Source organism: Oncorhynchus mykiss, chromosome 12 (assembly GCF_013265735.2).
Source record: "Oncorhynchus mykiss isolate Arlee chromosome 12, USDA_OmykA_1.1, whole genome shotgun sequence".
Lineage (NCBI taxonomy): Eukaryota > Metazoa > Chordata > Actinopteri > Salmoniformes > Salmonidae > Oncorhynchus > Oncorhynchus mykiss.
Window position 1 is genome coordinate 82,116,041 of NC_048576.1, and position 18,619 is coordinate 82,134,659.

The following is an 18,619-nucleotide window of genomic DNA, read 5'->3' on the forward strand; positions in this document are numbered from 1 at the left end:
TAGTTTGTCATAATCCTTCCATTAATTGGTCTAGTAATTCTATCCTCTCCTGGAACGTCTCTTGTCATGTGAAATGTTTAATGTCTGCTATCCCTCCTGTTTCTTCTGTCTCTTCTTCACAGGAGGAGCCTGGTGATTTGACAGGGGTGCCGGAGGAATATCACGATCTGCGCACGGTGTTCAGTCGGTCCAGGGCCACCTCTCTTCCTCCACACCGGTCGTATGATTGTAGTATTGATCTCCTTCCGGGAACCACCCCCCCCCGGGGTAGACTATACTCTCTGTCGGCTCCCGAACGTAAGGCTCTCGAAGATTATTTGTCTGTAGCTCTTGACGCCGGTACCATAGTCCCCTCCTCCTCTCCCGCCGGAGCGGGGTTTTTTTTTGTCAAGAAGAAGGACGGGTCTCTGCGCCCCTGCATAGATTATCGAGGGCTGAATGACATAACAGTGAAGAATCGTTATCCGCTTCCTCTTATGTCTTCAGCCTTCGAGATCCTGCAGGGAGCCAGGTTTTTCACTAAGTTGGACCTTCGTAACGCTTACCATCTCGTGCGCATCAGGGAGGGGGACGAGTGGAAGACGGCGTTTAACACTCCGTTAGGGCACTTTGAATACCGGGTTCTTCCTTTCGGCCTCGCTAACGCTCCAGCTGTCTTTCAGGCATTAGTCAATGATGTCCTGAGAGACATGCTGAACATCTTTGTTTTCGTTTACCTTGACGATATCCTGATTTTTTCACCGTCACTCCAGATTCATGTTCAGCACGTTCGACGTGTCCTCCAGCGCCTTTTAGAGAATTGTCTTTTTGTGAAGGCTGAGAAGTGCACTTTTCATGCCTCCTCCGTCACATTTCTCGGTTCTGTTATTTCCGCTGAAGGCATTAAGATGGATCCCGCTAAGGTCCAAGCTGTCATTGATTGGCCCGTCCCTAAGTCACGCGTCGAGCTGCAGCGCTTTCTCGGCTTCGCGAACTTCTATCGTCGTTTCATCCGTAATTTCGGTCAGGTGGCAGCTCCTCTCACAGCCCTTACTTCTGTCAAGACGTGCTTTAAGTGGTCCGTTTCCGCCCAGGGAGCTTTTGATCTCCTCAAGAATCGTTTTACATCCGCTCCTATCCTTGTTACACCTGACGTCTCTAGACAGTTCGTTGTCGAGGTTGACGCGTCAGAGGTGGGCGTGGGAGCCATTCTTTCTCAGCGCTCCCTCTCTGACGACAAGGTCCACCCATGCGCGTATTTTTCTCATCGCCTGTCGCCGTCGGAACGTAACTATGATGTGGGTAACCGCGAACTGCTCGCCATCCGGTTAGCCCTAGGCGAATGGCGACAGTGGTTGGAGGGGGCGACCGTTCCTTTTGTCGTTTGGACTGACCATAGGAACCTTGAGTACATCCGTTCTGCCAAACGACTTAATGCGCGTCAGGCGCGTTGGGCGCTGTTTTTCGCTCGTTTCGAGTTCGTGATTTCTTATCGTCCGGGCTCTAAGAACACCAAGCCTGATGCTTTGTCTCGTCTCTTCAGTTCTTCAGTAGCCTCCACTGACCCCGAGGGGATTCTCCCTGAGGGGCGTGTTGTCGGGTTGACTGTCTGGGGAATTGAGAGGCAGGTAAAACAAGCGCTCACTCACACTCCGTCGCCGCGCGCTTGTCCTAGGAACCTTCTTTTCGTTCCCGTTCCTACTCGTCTGGCCGTTCTTCAGTGGGCTCACTCTGCCAAGTTAGCCGGCCACCCTGGCGTTCGGGGTACGCTTGCTTCCATTCGCCAGCGTTTTTGGTGGCCCACCCGGGAGCATGACACGCGTCGTTTCGTGGCTGCTTGTTCGGTCTGCGCGCAGACTAAGTCCGGTAACTCTCCTCCTGCCGGCTCAGGCCGCTTCCTATTCCCTCTCGACCGTGGTCTCACATCGCCTTAGATTTTGTCACCGGACTGCCTTCGTCAGCAGGGAAGACTGTTATTCTTACGGTTGTCGATAGGTTCTCTAAGGCGGCTCATTTCATTCCCCTTGCTAAGCTTCCTTCTGCTAAAGAGACGGCACAAATCATCATCGAGAATGTTTTCAGAATTCATGGCCTTCCGTCAGACGTCGTTTCGGACAGAGGTCCGCAATTCACGTCTCAATTTTGGAGGGAGTTTTGCCGTTTGATTGGGGCTTCCGTCAGTCTCTCTTCCGGCTTTCACCCCCAGTCTAACGGTCAAGCAGAACGGGCCAATCAGACTATTGGTCGCATCTTACGCAGTCTTTCTTTTCGCAACCCTGCGTCTTGGTCAGAACAGCTCCCCTGGGCAGAATACGCCCACAACTCGCTTCCTTCGTCTGCGACCGCGCTATCTCCTTTTCAGAGTAGCCTCGGGTACCAGCCTCCGCTGTTCTCATCTCAGTTCGCCGAGTCCAGCGTCCCCTCCGCTCAGGCTTTTGTCCAACGTTGCGAGCGCACCTGGAAGAGGGTCAGGTCTGCACTTTGCCGTTATAGGACGCAGACTGTGAGGGCTGCTAATAAGCGTAGAACTAAGAGTCCTAGATATTGTCGCGGTCAGAGAGTTTGGCTCTCCACTCAGAACCTTCCCCTTAAGACGGCTTCTCGCAAGTTGACCCCGCGGTTCATTGGTCCGTTCCGTATTTCTCGGGTCATTAATCCTGTCGCAGTTCGACTTCTTCTTCCGCGATACCTTCGTCGCGTCCACCCGGTCTTCCATGTCTCCTGCATCAAGCCCGTCCTTCGCGCCCCCGCTCGTCTTCCCCCCCCCCCCCCCCATCCTTGTCGAGGGCGCACCCATCTACAGGGTCCGTAGAATTTTGGACATGCGTCCTCGGGGCCGTGGTCACCAGTACCTCGTAGATTGGGAGGGGTACGGTCCTGAGGAGAGGAGTTGGGTTCCCTCTCGGGACGTGCTGGACCGTGCGCTGATCGAGGATTTCCTCCGTTGCCGCCAGGTTTCCTCCTCGAGTGCGCCAGGAGGCGCTCGGTGAGTGGGGGGGTACTGTCATGTACTGTCATGTTGTGTCTTGTCTCTGTCCTTTCCCTTCACCCTGTCTCCCTCTGCTGGTCGTTGTTAGGTTACCTTTTCTCCCCCGCTTTCCCCCAGCTGTTCCTTGTCTCCTCTTGACTACCTCGTCACCCCTTCTCCCACCTGTTCCCCTTTTCCCTCTGATTAGTCCCCTATATCTCTCTCTGTTTTTGTTCCTGTCCTTGTCGGATTCTTGTTTGTTGTGTTTAATGCCTGAACCAGACTGTCGTCATGTTTGCTGTAACCTTGTCTTGTCCTGTCGGAATCTGCCGGTCCGTCTGAGCCTACCTATGTTTGGTAATTAAAGAAGCTCTGTTTAAGTTAATTCGCTTTTGGGTCCTCATTCACTCACCGTAACACACGCATAACCACCAAACCAGACAGGCAAATTTAGGGCAGCTAAGTCAACCCAAGCCAAGGACAAATCACCTTAAATCTACAGTTTTATATAGAGCCATAGCTGAATGGAACTCTTTAACAATCCATATTTTTCAGGAAAAAAGTAAATTCACCTTCAAGAAAAAATAAAAGGACATGCGATAGACCATATGACTGGAGAGGAAATAGAAAGCATCAACTGAATATTTCATGTGTTTCCTGTCAGATATTGTAATTGTCTGTATTGTCTACTTGTTGAATGTTAGTGAAGTCTTGTTCATTGGTGTTGGACCCCAGGAAGATTAGCTAGCGTTACGCCGTTAGCTAATTGGGGTCCTAATAAAAATGACAAAATAACACAAGTGCACCTTGTGCTGGGGACAATAAAGGCCAAAATGTGCAGGTTTTTTAAAAACACAATGCCACAGATGCTTCAAGTTAGAGAGGGAGCGTGCAATTGGCATGCTGACTACAGGAATATCCACCAGAGCTGTTGCCAGAGAATTTAATGTTGGGGTTGAGTGGGCAAGCGTTGGGGTTGAGTGTATGGGGTTGAGTGGGCAAGCGTTTTTTTGATGTCAAGGTTGTGAACAGAGTGCACCATTGTGGCAGTGGGGTTATGGTATGGGCAGGCATAAGCTATGGATAATGAACACAATTACAATTTATCAATGGCAATTTGAATGCACAGAGATACCATGACGAGATCCTGAGGACCATTGTTGTGCCATTCATCTGCCGCCATCACCTCATCTTTCAGCATGATAATGCATGGCCCCATGTCTGTACACAATTCCTGGAAGCTGAAACTGTCTCAGTTCTTCCATGGCCTGCATACTCACCAGACATGTCACCCATTGAGCATGTTGGGTATGCTCTGAATTGACGTGCACAACAACGTGTTCCAGCCATTGAAGAGGAGTGGGACAACATTTCACAGGCCACAATCAACAGCCTGATAAACTCTATGCGAAGGTGGTCACACCAGATACTGACTGGTTTTCTGATCCACACCCCTACCTTTTTTGTTAAGATATCTGTGATCAACAGATGCATGTCTATATTCCCAGTCATGTGAAATCCATTGATTAGGGCCTAATTTATTTATTTAAATTGACTGATTTCCTTATATGAACTGTTACTTAGCAACATTTTTGCACATTTTGTTTATATTGTTGTTCAGTATCGTATAGTCTTTAACTCCCCTGATTACTTGTAGCTGTATATTCCGTTAGTTTGTGCTGTTGGTCTCACTCAAGTGGCTGCTAGCACCGTCATGAAAAGGGGCATGAGGGAATCCCTACAATATTACGTATTTCTAAGTAGTAGGTGTCGGGGTAGGTTCCTTGTTACTTGTCAATCATTGGCTTATTGGTAAGTAAATCAATCAAACCTTTATGAATGCAATTGCAGACAGAAGTTGACAACGGAAACACAGCACGTATGTTTCAGAGTAAGTTCTGCAAAGTAAAAAAGGTCAAAGTTGCTTTAATATACTTGCAGTCAACCCCTAGTGGTGTAACTGCCTACGTCAACACCTTCTACTCATGAGACCAAGCCCATGCATATACAGTTATTCAAACTTGCAGGAGAAAACAATAGTCAAGTCTTTTCTAAGGGCTCAGCAGTTCCATTCACGTGTGGCTTACAGTGGTATGTCTGACTTCTCTCTTACCTATTTACTCCCCTGCAGGGGTCTATGTCTATGTATCACTTTTAGCCTTGAGGCGCTTTCTCACAGACACTCTGTTTTGACTGTTTTGACTAACTCACACATCTCTCAGACCGTTTCTTATAAGAGGCAGAGACTAGAAAATAACTAAACCTTATAATGCATATATATATTGCTAATCTGTGGTCCAGGACCCTATACATGTAGTGGGGGAGTGTCTTATAACCCTTCCCCTTCTATTAATACATCATAAGCATAATCAATTATTATAATACATCAATCATTTGGTGTAGCCCCTATCATGACCAAGGTGACCCCCATCATGACCAAGGTGACCCCCATCACAGGCAATGCTGAAAAGTAATCTTTAGACGTACTTTTCTTAAATGTAGTTTTGTAATTGACCAAAACAAGCAGACAAGAAAGTAACCACAAGTTGTTTTCCCCACAGGCAGGCAGGGGCGCAACGTTCTATCTACTACCGACTGGGACTATGTAAAGGACATGTAATGAATGTGTTGTTAATATATATTGCATATGTTTCTCCATTTAGTTTCTTTTGCAGTTTCCGAGGTCATCATAGTGGACCTAGGCCGTTTTCAGGAAAAATCATGCGTTGTGTCTTTGATAGTCTCATGTTTACCTTATAAAAAACAAATCAACTTTGAATTAATTAAAATAGTTGTATTTGGAATTAAACATAAATACATAATACATATTCAATACAATATTCAATACAGAAAGAGTATACTTTCCAAGTCACAGGGGGCTGCTGAGGGGAGGATGGCTCATAATAATGGCTGAAATGGAGCTAATGGAATGGCATCAAACACATGGATCAAACACATGGAAAACATGTGTTTGATACCATTCAACCAATTCTGTGTTCCAAGTATGTCAATTGTTTTCTTAAAGGGGGCTGAACTTCCTGATTTCAATTCTCCTCATTAGGAAATTAAACTAAATGAGTTTTGGGTCTCGGAGGCGCTCTTTGATGTGGGCGTCTCTTGTGTTTGTTCCGACATGGGAAGCATTTCTACTTACACTGTGCTAAAATAGTACACACCCTTTGAGATAACTTGAAACATTCAAACAAGGTCTTGTGTCTGGAAGAAGCCTAAATTAGCTAGCAAGCTATCCAACTTCTTTGCCGGCTGGTGTGCGACAGTGTCAAAATTGTTTTGACTTTGGATAGCCTATCTCTGGGGATAGTTTGGGACTGTCAATAAATTACACATTGTAAATGGGACAATATTTTCATGTTACACATGTTTTATAGGTGTCTCATGAAATGCTTACATTTCTTTAATGTAGTTGGTTTGAGACAGGCCATTTTCTACCAGAGAATATACGTGTTTTATTGCCTTCAGTTGCTCTTTAAGTAATGCTACTTCTCAAAATTATAATAATAATCAATTATGAAATATAAAATTAACGTTTTCTCTGTCTGAAGTTTAAATCTGACTGCACTGGGAAATGTTATCTTTAATGATTTGTTTTATTATTGTTTTTAAATTGGCAGTGCATTCAGATTATAAAATCACCTTAATGTATAGCAGGTGATTTATAAAACTCTAAAATCACATAGAACATAATCAGACAATATTCTCTGTGTGCATTAATGCATGTTTAAGATGTAAGTACTTATTTTCTGCACTAGTGCTCTTCAACAAAAACAGATCAAGTCTATGTAGTGATGATGTCTTGTGAAAAATGTATTGCATTTTCATGTATGTATTGCAAAATATGTATAGCAATGTATTGCACCATGTATGGTTGGAAATAGACTCAAAACAATTAATGAGCAGCTTTCCTATATCACATATCTATATGCCCTTTTATGACTACTATCACATTATATCTACCCATTTTTTTAAGAAGATGAATATTGCAATGTCCGATAAAGCCCCAAACATTTATATTGAATCTCCAATATATTATCTCTTATTTAGGGCTGGGAAGGGTCTCATGTGAATCAGAAGATCATGGGATGGATAAGTGACCCATTTCAGTGTGGAACATGCCTTGTCATCATTTTGCCTGAGGAGCTACAGGCTAGCCACAAGTAATGACAGGTAGGAGGACATAACCATTTTTGAAGAACACGTGCAGGAGGTCATAGCTCAGGGTTTAAGAGTTCAGGGGTCAAGAGTGTGTTTGCATACGTGTAATGAATATACTGCTTATGATGGAGCAAACATAGTGAGAATATAAATCTGAGATAGTCCTCTCACTCCTCCATCCATCCCAGGTGTGCATTGGTTTAGCCCAACCCAAGGTTCCACCAGACCAGCAGATCAGCCCAGATCAGGAGTCCTTGGTGCCTGCGAAGGGAAAGGTGTCCACCCATCTCTGTGTGCGGGCCTTGCACTGGTCCCAGTCATAGAGGGGGCGGTACTGGAAGTGGCGCTGGGCCTTGTCTGAACCCACTGTGAAGGAGGTGCTGGCCACAGCGAGTGTGTAGCGGTTGAGTAATGGTGTGTAGCTGCACACAGGCTTCAGCACCCAGCGGAGCAGGTCATTCAGGCACGCCACAAACCACAGCACCAATAGCGGAACATGGACCTGGCGGAAGTTGAACCCAGACAGGAACTGCATGTTGAAATCCTCATAACTCTTGTAGGGTGAGTCGTCATAGCAGAAGTAAACTTCCCCTCCAAGCCTTTGGGGGTGCTCTCTCAGGGAGCGAGCAGCCAGCAGATGCATCCAAGCCACGTTACCTGAAAAAAAAGAAAACTATGCTGAGAACGTGTATACCACTAGCCTAATCCATTAGGGCTGTTGAACAAGTTAAGTAGCCACCTTGGTACATAACCAAGAGCCCAGTAGAAAATCAGCTAAAAGGACAACTCAAGATCTTGTAGGTGTGGCTAGGTATCAGCACGCGTTTCAGGACTCACCTGCATAGACACGACCATGTTCCGTGTCCTTTGGGACGCCTCGAATGATCCAGCCCCCTGTCCTCACACCCATCTGATAGAAGTCCCTCATCAGCTGGTGCTGCTCACCATAGATCCCTGTGGGACGGAGGGAGCATGTGTACAAGCAGGCCCCTTCATTCACCTGGCCAGAGAGAGGAGAGGAAGGATGTGGTAACAGAGCATTAGAAACTGATGGGAGCGGATGGGAAATGAAAACACTTTTGAAACCCAGTATCCCAAATATGCTGTTTTAACTCAACATGTTAACAGAAGGGTGGAGTAGACTAACACACAAGGCCACAAGGGAACACTTCAACAGCTTTTTGGCAGAGTAACAGTCGACAGGAATTCTACCATTTATCATAACTCAGAAATATTAGGTTTTTTTTGCGCAGAGTAACAGCACAAATATGGCCATTGGGCGAAAAAATCTTACTTGCAACATAAGCTCCAAAACATTTTTTGTAATGGATTACTATAGTATATTTGTGTTCTGCGGTACCTTTTGGAGCAGTTCAGTCAAAGAGAGAGAATAAGTATCTGATTATGGTCCATGAAGGGATTCCCTATCTGAATCAGGCTATTAATGAGGGTACATTTAAAGGCAACTATCCCCCGGATCTTTCAAATGTCCATCAAATAGAAGTGTGTGAGTTGGTCTGTGTGTGTTTTTACCGCGTCTTTGTATGAGATGCGATGTGTTAATACAAGTACCTTATTGCCGTTGGCCTCCAGCACCAGTTTCTCTGCCTTGGCCTTGCTCCTGGGGTAGGGCATATCGTGATAAACATTGTAGATGGTGTCTTCATCACCTCTGTGCATGAAAGAGAGAGAGGGAACGGGGGGGGGGGGTGTTATTATTTGATGATCTTGGAACAGAATATCACATTCACATGTGGAATGTGGAATGATTCAGTATAATAGCCAGATGGACATTGGCAGTTTTCATGATGTTGTTTCTCCTTGCTGGCTGTGCAGGATTCATATCCTGTTGTTTCTGTGAATATTTTAGCAAAGTCAGTCATGCATGCAAAGACTGACAGACATTTTTACAGATACTGTGACTGTTTTAGCTGATGTGAAAGGAAGAGAATGCCAAACACATCTGCAAATCCGAGGTGTGTGTGTGTGTGTGTGTGTGTGTGTGTCTGTCTGTCTGTCTGCATCTGGAAAATATTTTCAACACGAGTCAACTGGCAGGACGATTTCAGGGTTGGCTGGTGACCAACTATTTCCCTCATCCCTCTCTCTCTGTCACTCTAATTCCTTGGTATGACAGAACACCTTCCTAATATTGAGTTTCATCCCCCCACTTTCTCCCTCAGAACAACCTCAATTTTTCGGGGCATGGGCTCTACAAGGTGTTGAAAGCATTCCACATGGATACCGGCCCATGTTGATTCCAATGCTTCCCACAGTTGGCTGGATGTCCTTTGGGTGGTGGACCATTCTTGACACACACAGGAAACTGTGGAGGGTGAAAAACTCAGCAGCGTTGCAGTTCTTGACACAAACCGGTGAGCCTGGTACCTACTACCATAACCCGTTCAAAAGGCACTTAAATATTTGGTCTTGTCCATTCACCCTCTGAATGGCACACATACACAATCCATGTCTCAATAATCTCAAGGCTTAAAAATCCTTCCCCTTCATCTACACTTCATTTACACTGATTCATGTGGATTTGACATCAATAAGGGATCATAGCTTTCACCTGGTCAGTCTGTCGTGGAAAGAGCAGGTGTCCTTAATGTTTTGTATAGTCAGTGTAGAGCATAACATGTCTGCCACATCAGAGGCTAGTGCTTTTGTCTGTGTTAGAGAGGGAGGGATGAGAGAGAGAGGGATGAGAGAGAGAGGGATGAAGGAAGTGTGCCTTGATGTGGGCTCTGCTTAATATCCATCATCCACTAGACCTTAACGCAACACTATGGCTGGAATGCTCTCTATCTTTCATGTCTCTCTAATAATAATACTAATCTTTATAGTCTCTCTCTATTCCTGTCTCCCATCTTTCCCCTGACCGGTCTATCTCTCCTCGCAGTAAATGTCTCTCGATTGAGAATTAGGGAAGAATAGAGACATACGAGTTCATAGAGAAATCAGAAAAGAAAAGAAATAGGTCACATGCCTGATATAATGCAGATAAGGGAAATATCTACCGTACGGGCCAGACAAAAGACAGATGGAGGAGAGGTAGTGATTTAGTGGAAAGAGGAAAAAAAACAACGAAAGCCTAAAGGAGAAACAGATGTTTGTGAAGTAAAACTCTACCTGATAAAGGGGTCTCCTTTCACATTGGGGCCGACCACCTCCATGCTGCTGGTGTAGACCAGATACTGAATACCATTCTCCACACAGGCATTGATCACATTCACAGTTCCTGTTAGAGAGACAAGGAGAGAGGAAGAGAAACATTCTAGAGGCCAATAACTAGAGGTAATCATTGATTTAATTGCAGAAAGAAAGGGCCAGGGTGTGATGCGGTCAACAGGAAGTGCGTGCAGAACATCTGGACAGAGACATTGGCAGACTATGAGTACACAAGCACCTGGAGGAGCATGTTCTAGGAACTAGCCCGGGATGATAAGTGTTTTCTCAGAGCTCAACACAAACATCCTAGAAGGATCTGATATACAGTAATTACACTAACTAATACAAACAACTATTCCTGTGAGGACAATGTCACATTTTCCAAGAGATGAAGAGCAGAAATATGGGACAGATACCCAGATCTGGGACAGTGACACACACACCATAGTAGGCCACCCACCAGACGGGGAATAGATACAATAACCACAAACTGGAAACAAAGTGTCGGTGTTCAATTGGGCTTATATAATGGTTCAAAGGGCTTGCTATTTTAATTTGATGTTGTTAGTTTAATAGAAACCAGATGAATTGCAGTGGATCACAGAGAGCAGCTGATTCCCTTCAATAAGTTGAGTTTGTAGGTAATTCAGTTGCATGAAAACCACCTGACAGGCTGGCACTAACCTTATCGTGAGATGTGAAACCTTTTGAGAGGAGTCTTTTACAGTCATTTCAATCTCATGACAAGCACACACACCATTTCTATAAACAGACCTTCTCAGAGACTCACACACATTTACCCACTACATAAATAAATAATGACCTTATTTGTGTGTGTCTATGATTGCTGACTATAAAACCATTGTTGTAGTTGTCATCCTTTAACAGACTCAAGGGGCAGTTTTATAATCAGAATGTTCAGAGGAAAACACCAGGCACTATAGGAAGGGAGAGGCGACAGGCAAACAGGAAAAACGTGGGTTATACCATGAATCACAATAACTTTCGGGAATACTATTTCATGGGTTTTCATGAGTCTCCATAACAGTTCCTGCTGTGATTTAATTTACAGTCAAGAGAAGGCAACCACCCCTCCTATGTTTGTCTCGTTCTATCATCAATCATCTCGAAGGCAAACATTTCTCTCTTCTCTTTTCCTTTCCCTCAACATATTTTCCATTCCCTTCTTTGTAAATCCTCCTGTGTCTTAAGGCTTCCACACATCGCACCGAATGTGGATCTAGTGTTCGTCTGCCCACCGTTCAGCGCGCTGTGTTTTAGGGACCACCCGCTGTAGACGTCTGACTGACTACATTTTTTTTGCGATTCTACATGTACAAATTGGTGCGTATTCTCGGCCAGTGAATGCTATTGCTGCGTCTGAGCCCTTACCTTGAACATTCACAGCCTGGATGACTGTCTCAGGGACTCTGTGCCAGACATCCACCAGGCTGGCCGTGTGGATGACCAGGTCTGCCCCCTTGGACACCTCCAGGACACTGGAGTAATCTGTGATGTCCCCCTGCGTCACCACCACCTTTACCCGCTCTGACGAGGGAGAGAGGGAGAAAAGTGTGTGTGTGTGGGGGGGGGGGGGTTGTAAGATGTTAGATATAATGTAAAAGAGATTGTTTTCACCTGAATGAAATATCTATAAACTCATCTACAATGCACAATAATACAATTGATCCTAGATTGAGATTGGACAACAAGCCATGGACATCATGTACAGAATAATAGCCTAAGAGAAGAATCAGACATATTGTGGTTAGAAGGCACATATGTTGTGTGAGGAGGAACCAAGTCTTTCTATGCATGTTTACATGGCTATATGAAGTATTCTTTCATTCTTTGACTTGAGTGTTAATTTGTTTCCTCTAAATCAGATCCTACGTTGCCTAGCTACAGAACCAAATCTGGGTCCACTGAGGAACTCTCTGTCTCTGTTTCTGAAAAACATGTCATCTGATTGTTGCTATAAAAGACCCAATCACCCCACCACAATTAATGTCTTCTCATACAAGGTCTTCATGTTTATTGGAACACCGGTAGGTGGGTCACAACAAAATCACGTTCTTCACAAATGTGTCTTTTGAGAGCATTTGTCTGTTTGTTCCGTCTTTCCTTCTTGGAATGATAAGATGGAAAAGAAGCTGCCCTTATTCTCAATGTGCTGTCCCTGGCTTGGCTTATCTAGATCATGGCCTTGAAATATATCTGATGACCATGAAGCCAGGACGGGGCTGGAGTCCAAGTAACCACAGGAATGGTCCTGACTCTTAAAAAACACACACTTGCCTTGAGGTCACACTACTGCAGCTGTCTCTTTTAGCTCTGCCTCAGTGGCTTGGTTAAGTAGAAAATCAAATCAAATTCTGTTAGTCACATGCGCCAAATACTTACAGTGAAGTGCTTACTTACGAGCCCCTAACCAACAGTGCAGTTAAAAAAAATACAGATAAGAATAAGAGATAAAAGTAACAAGTAATTAAAGAGGAGCAGTATAAAATAACAATATATACAGGGGGGGGGGAGGGGGGGCGGTAGAGTCAATGTACAAGGGCACCGGTTAGTTGAGGTAGTATGTACATGTAGGTAGAGTTAATTAAAGTGACTATGCCGAGATGACAACAGAGAGTGGCAGTGGTGTGGAGAGGGTGCAATGTGAATAGTCTGGGTAGCCATTTGACTAGATGTTCAGGAGTTTTATGGCTTGGGGGTAGAAGCTGTTTAGAAGCCTCTTGGACCTAGACTTGGTGCTCCGGTACCGCTTGCCGTGTGGTAGCAGAGAGAACAGTCTATGACTAGGTTGGCTGGAGTCTTTGACAATTTTCAGGGCCTTCCTCTGACACCGCCTGGTATAGAGGTCCTGGATGGCAGGAAGCTTGGCCCCAGTGATGTTCTGGGCCGTTCGCACTATCCTCTAGTGTCTTGCTGTCGGGGGCCGAGCATTTGCCATACCAGGCAGTGATGCAACCCATCGGGATGCTCTCGATGGTGCAGCTGTAGAACCTTTTAAGGATCTGACATTATTTGATGATTTCCATTGAACCAAACCAAAGCTGGGTTTTGTAATTACCCAGTAACTACAGTAACTGTAATTGAAGTAATTACAGGAAGTGAACGCTTCAGTCAACCTTGTCCTCTGAAGTTTACAAGCCCCTCCCTTACTAGGCTACTGTAACTACATGAGATGCAGCAGATCCCATGCTACGCAACATATACACCAATAACCAAGTTCAATTCTTGGTTTGTTTTGGTTATCGTTTTAATCACTCATACACCTTCATATCTAAAGAGAACCTACAGAACGTAAATACTTTAGAAACATTTCAAGCAAAGGCTCAATGTTAAGTTGCAAATCTCATTCAATCACAGCATCTTGGTCTTTTCAGTTCACTGTTACAGCAAGATTAGAACTAGACTATGAGCTCTGATTACATAAAGTGTACTTTTGGCCTCACCCTGGCTGGGCTATATGAATAATACTAGCCACCAGGCTTTGTGTACGCTTTGGAATAGCCTACATCCCTCAAATTCAAGTCTGGGCCTCGAAGCCTGCTCCACTGCGTTTTTTCAATGTCCCCTTCTAATCAGTGACTGATTTAGACCTGGGTCAAGAGGTGGGTGCAATTATTAATCAGGTAGAGCAGAAAACCAGCAAGCTCCAGACATAGTAGGAGGTGAATACCACTGGCCTACATAATGAATGGTAAGAAAATGATTTTTTCAATTTTTCCTCAGCCCCTACATCTCCTCTACTTGAAAAGCACATTCTCACCATGGGAGAAATATATATGTTTGGTATTTAAGAGAAAACAAGGTGTTTTAATATTACCTGGCTGTAGCCTATGGCAATATAGAGGTTAAAGACTAACAATGTAAGCCTATGTGGGCGATTTCATTTGTAATCAATGCCATGTATTTAGCTCATCAGTCAAACACATCCATGGAGTGATCTTCTATCACTGGGTTTGGAGGAAGGCTCTGTCCAACAAACCTGTTGGGTGTGGCCCATCTGTGTCCATGACCCCATCATGACATTGTTCATGCAGACCGATGCAGTCAAATCAAATCAAACGCATTTATAAAGAGCTTTTTACATCAGCAGATGTCACAAAGTGCTTATATAGAAACCCAGCCTAAAACCCCAAACAGCAAGCAATTCAGATGTAGAAGTGACCTCAGCGGAGTGTAGATACAGTGCCTTGCGAAAGTATTCGGCCCCCTCTTTGCGACCTTTTGCCACATTTCAGGCTTCAAACATAAAAGATATAAAACTGTATTTTTTTTGTGAAGAATCAACAACAAGTGGGACACAATCATGAAGTGGAACGACATTTATTGGATATTTCAAACTTTTTTAACAAATCAAAAACTGAAAAATTGGGCGTGCAAAATTATTCAGCCCCCTTAAGTTAATACTTTGTAGCGCCACCTTTTGCTGCGATTACAGCTGTAAGTCGCTTGGGGTATGTCTCTATCAGTTTTGCACATCGAGAGACTGACATTTTTTCCCATTCCTCCTTGCAAAACAGCTCGAGCTCAGTGAGGTTGGATGGAGAGCATTTGTGAACAGCAGTTTTCAGTTCTTTCCACAGATTCTTGATTGGATTCAGGTCTGGACTTTGACTTGGCCATTCTAACACCTGGATATGTTTATTTTTGAACCATTCCATTGTAGATTTTGCTTTATGTTTTGGATCATTGTGTTGTTGGAAGACAAATCTCCGTCCCAGTCTCAGGTCTTTTGCAGACTCCATCAGGTTTTCTTCCAGAATGGTCCTGTATTTGGCTCCATCCATCTTCCCATCAATTTTAACCATCTTCCCTGTCCCTGCTGAAGAAAAGCAGGCCCAAACCATGATGCTGCCACCACCATGTTTGACAGTGGGGATGGTGTGTTCAGGGTGATGAGCTGTGTTGCTTTTACGCCAAGCATAACGTTTTGCATTGTTGCCAAAAAGTTCAATTTTTGGTTTCATCTGACCAGAGCACCTTCTTCCACATGTTTGGTGTGTCTCCCAGGTGGCTTGTGGCAAACTTTAAACAACACTTTTTATGGATATCTTTAAGAAATGGCTATCTTCTTGCCACTCTTCCATAAAGGCCAGATTTGTGCAATATACGAGTGATTGTTGTCCTATGGACAGAGTCTCCCACCTCAGCTGTAGATCTCTGCAGTTCATCCAGAGTGATCATGGGCCTCTTGGCTGCATCTCTGATCAGTCTTCTCCTTGTATGAGCTGAAAGTTTAGAGGGACGGCCAGGTCTTGGTAGATTTGCAGTGGTCTGATACTCATTCCATTTCAATATTATCGCTTGCACAGTGCTCCTTGGGATGTTTAAAGCTTGGGAAATCTTTTTGTATCCAAATCCGGCTTTAAACTTCTTCACAACAGTATCTCGGACCTGCCTGGTGTGTTCCTTGTTCTTCATGATGCTCTCTGCGCTTTTAACGGACCTCTGAGACTATCACAGTGCAGGTGCATTTATACGGAGACTTGATTACACACAGGTGGATTGTATTTATCATCATTAGTCATTTAGGTCAACATTGGATCATTCAGAGATCCTCACTGAACTTCTGGAGAGAGTTTGCTGCACTGAAAGTAAAGGGGCTGAATAATTTTGCACGCCCAATTTTTCAGTTTTTGATTTGTTAAAAAAGTTTGAAATATCCAATAAATGTCGTTCCACTTCATGATTGTGTCCCACTTGTTGTTGATTTTTCACAAAAAAATACAGTTTTATATTTTTATGTTTGAAGCCTGAAATGTGGCAAAAGGTTGCAAAGTTCAAGGGGGCCGAATACTTTCGCAAGGCACTGTATGTGTTGTTTACTATCCTAACATTTCCCTTTCAGTGACATTTGCTAACTCTCATCTCTGTCACACTCTAGTATGTATCTGACTTTCAGCTTTCCCATCTCTCCCTCTCAGTCCATCTACCTACTGCCCACTCTCCACCTCTATCCCATAAATGGCTCTGTTTCTGTAGTGAAGACTGACAATGGAATAAAAGTTTGTACAAAGTTAGTCAATTAAAATGTGCATGTTCTTATGCCTGAGAATATATGAGTAAGAAAGGTGTAAGCCAAAGATAAAGGGTGTCAGAAACGAGTTTAAGGAATACAGCTGATATCCAGAATCTATTTGATTGGGTATGTATGTGGGTAAAGATCTGTGATGCTAGTCTAGGTTCTCACTTTCAGTCATTTCAATGTGCTAAGGTAGATAAAGACCCGAACTGTTTCACTGAGGAGTTGACACCCCACCTCTTCTCAGTGCATAAACCCCTGGACATTCAAGATTAGAGGTCTTGCCACTTGAGCCTCTATATATATATATATATATATATATCTTACTAGGAGTAGCTGAGTCCAATAATAATTGTAACCATGAATAAGCGTTAAGAGTAGCTTATCTCTCATGTGTAAAACTCCACCAGTCCCACAACTGCAAATCATTCTGGACATGTATGAGCCGTTTTCAACTCAGCAGCCTCGTGTGGTGTATGGTTATGCCAATGAAATATGCATAAAACATTATTAGACAAGAAAACTACAAATGGAGTTTGAGCATGTCAGTGAACTGCCAGACATTTACAATTTATGTTTCAAGCATATATTTTTGTTTTACCTGTGCTGTGGCCATTTAAACTTGAGTCGATGTGTTTGTCAAAAAGTCGAATTTCCGTTACCGCATCCTCTTTCTCCAAAAGGACCTGTAACAGGTGTTGTCCGAGGAACCCACAGCCCCCGGTGACGAGATAAACCAGGCCCCGTTCTTTAGTCGACATTCTCCACGGTTGCTAGTTGCTACTATCAACAATTGATGTTTGGTTGATTAGTTACTGAGTCGTCCTTGTTGATTTTCTCCAACTCCCTCTGCGATCTAACGTTCTGAACGAGCGGAGATAAACAACGAGAAAGAACCAAATGAAAAAAGACAGTGAGAGGTAGAGGTGCGTTCAGTCCTCTTAAACGTTTGCTACGTTGAACAACCGTTTGTACTGAACGACACGCTCCCCCAAAAGGTTATTGTACGTTCTTGAATATACTACCGTTTGGTAGATGTGGCGAGGTGTGGCTGGAAACAATGAGTGACGTGTTTAAAGGGAAGTGGTCATGCTAACAGTGTTCCCCAACCCTCGTCGTTCAGTACGGCACCGTTTCCGTTCAATTGAACGTTCCAGAACGTAAAAACTTACTTAACGCAACCCTGATCGGTTTGGACACAGCGATCGAAAACTGCTCCGCTTCACTGGACTTAATGAGTGACCTTCGACTTAGTGTTTGTTCTGTCATCAAAGAAAGGCAAAGATCACTATGCAAAATTAACTCGATTGGTCTTCTCATTTAAATGTAGCTTACTGTAGATAGGCTATATGCCACCATGATTAGATTAGAATTTATTAGTCACATGCACGGGGTTGCAGATGTAATTGCAGGGTACAGTGAAAGTCTTAAACTCTGAGCTCCGACAGTGCAGGTAAAAGGGAAGTTATTTAAACAATACACCAAAACATATATACACATTCCCACCTCTAACAGTGATAAATGTCCATTGGGGTGGGGGCAGGATACATGTTTGTTGAGGGGGAAAATGTCCATTGGGTTGGGGGCAGGATACATGTTTGTTGAGGGGGGAAATGTTCATTGGGGTGGGGGCAGGATACATGTTTGTTGAGGGGGGAAATGTTCATTGGGGTGGGGGCAGGATACATGTTTGTTGAGGGGGGAAATGTTCATTGGAGTGGGGGCAGGATACATGTTTGTTGAGGGGGAAATGTTAATTGGGGTGGGGCAGGATACATGTTTGTTGAGGGGGGGAAATGTTCATTGGGGTGTGGGCAGGATACATGTTTGTTGAGGGGGGAAATGTTCATTGGGGTGGGGGCAGGATACATGTTTGTTGAGGGGGGGAAATGTTCATTGGGGTGTGGGCAGGATACATGTTTGTTGAGGGGGGAAATGTTCATTGGGGTGGGGGCAGGATACATGTTTGTTGAGGGGGGAAATGTCCATTGGGTTGGGGGCAGGATACATGTTTGTTGAGGGGGGAAATGTTCATTGGGGTGGGGGCAGGATACATGTTTGTTGAGGGGGGAAATGTTCATTGGGGTGGGGGCAGGATACATGTTTGTTGAGGGGGGAAATGTCCATTGGGTTGGGGGCAGGATACATGTTTGTTGAGGGGGGAAATGTTCATTGAGGGAGCAAATAGCTGACTAGTGGGGGCTATTCAGCAGCATTATGGTCTGGTGGTAGAAGCTATTGGCCAGTCTGTCAGTTTTTGCCATTATGCTCCTATACTGCCCGCGTCC

General features: G+C 44.4%; 1 protein-coding gene across 1 annotated transcript; it reads right to left on the reverse strand.

Annotated features, from left to right (window-relative positions):
* Positions 1-5,726: 5,726 nt before the first annotated feature.
* LOC110538636 (3 beta-hydroxysteroid dehydrogenase type 7) lies at positions 5,727-17,505 on the reverse strand. Its single transcript, XM_021625576.2, has 6 exons — positions 16,933-17,505; positions 11,684-11,839; positions 10,253-10,361; positions 8,693-8,792; positions 7,958-8,120; positions 5,727-7,777 (listed from the first exon to the last, which is right to left on the reverse strand). The coding sequence occupies exons 1-6, from the start codon at positions 17,090-17,092 to the stop codon at positions 7,365-7,367; spliced, it is 1,101 nt and encodes a 366-aa protein (XP_021481251.1). The 5' UTR covers positions 17,093-17,505; the 3' UTR covers positions 5,727-7,364.
* Between the last annotated feature and the right edge of the window lie 1,114 nt (positions 17,506-18,619).

Excerpts from the sequence above, each read along its gene's own strand:
- LOC110538636 (XM_021625576.2), bottom strand. The coding sequence starts at position 17,092 with ATGTCGACTAAAGAACGGGGCCTGGTTTATCTCGTCACCGGGGGCTGT. Across the intron at positions 8,793-10,252 it reads AAAGGAGACCCCTTTATCAG|AGGTGATGAAGACACCATCT; the intron begins GTAGAGTTTTAC and ends TTTCATGCACAG. Across the intron at positions 7,778-7,957 it reads ACATGGTCGTGTCTATGCAG|GTAACGTGGCTTGGATGCAT; the intron begins GTGAGTCCTGAA and ends CTTTTTTTTCAG.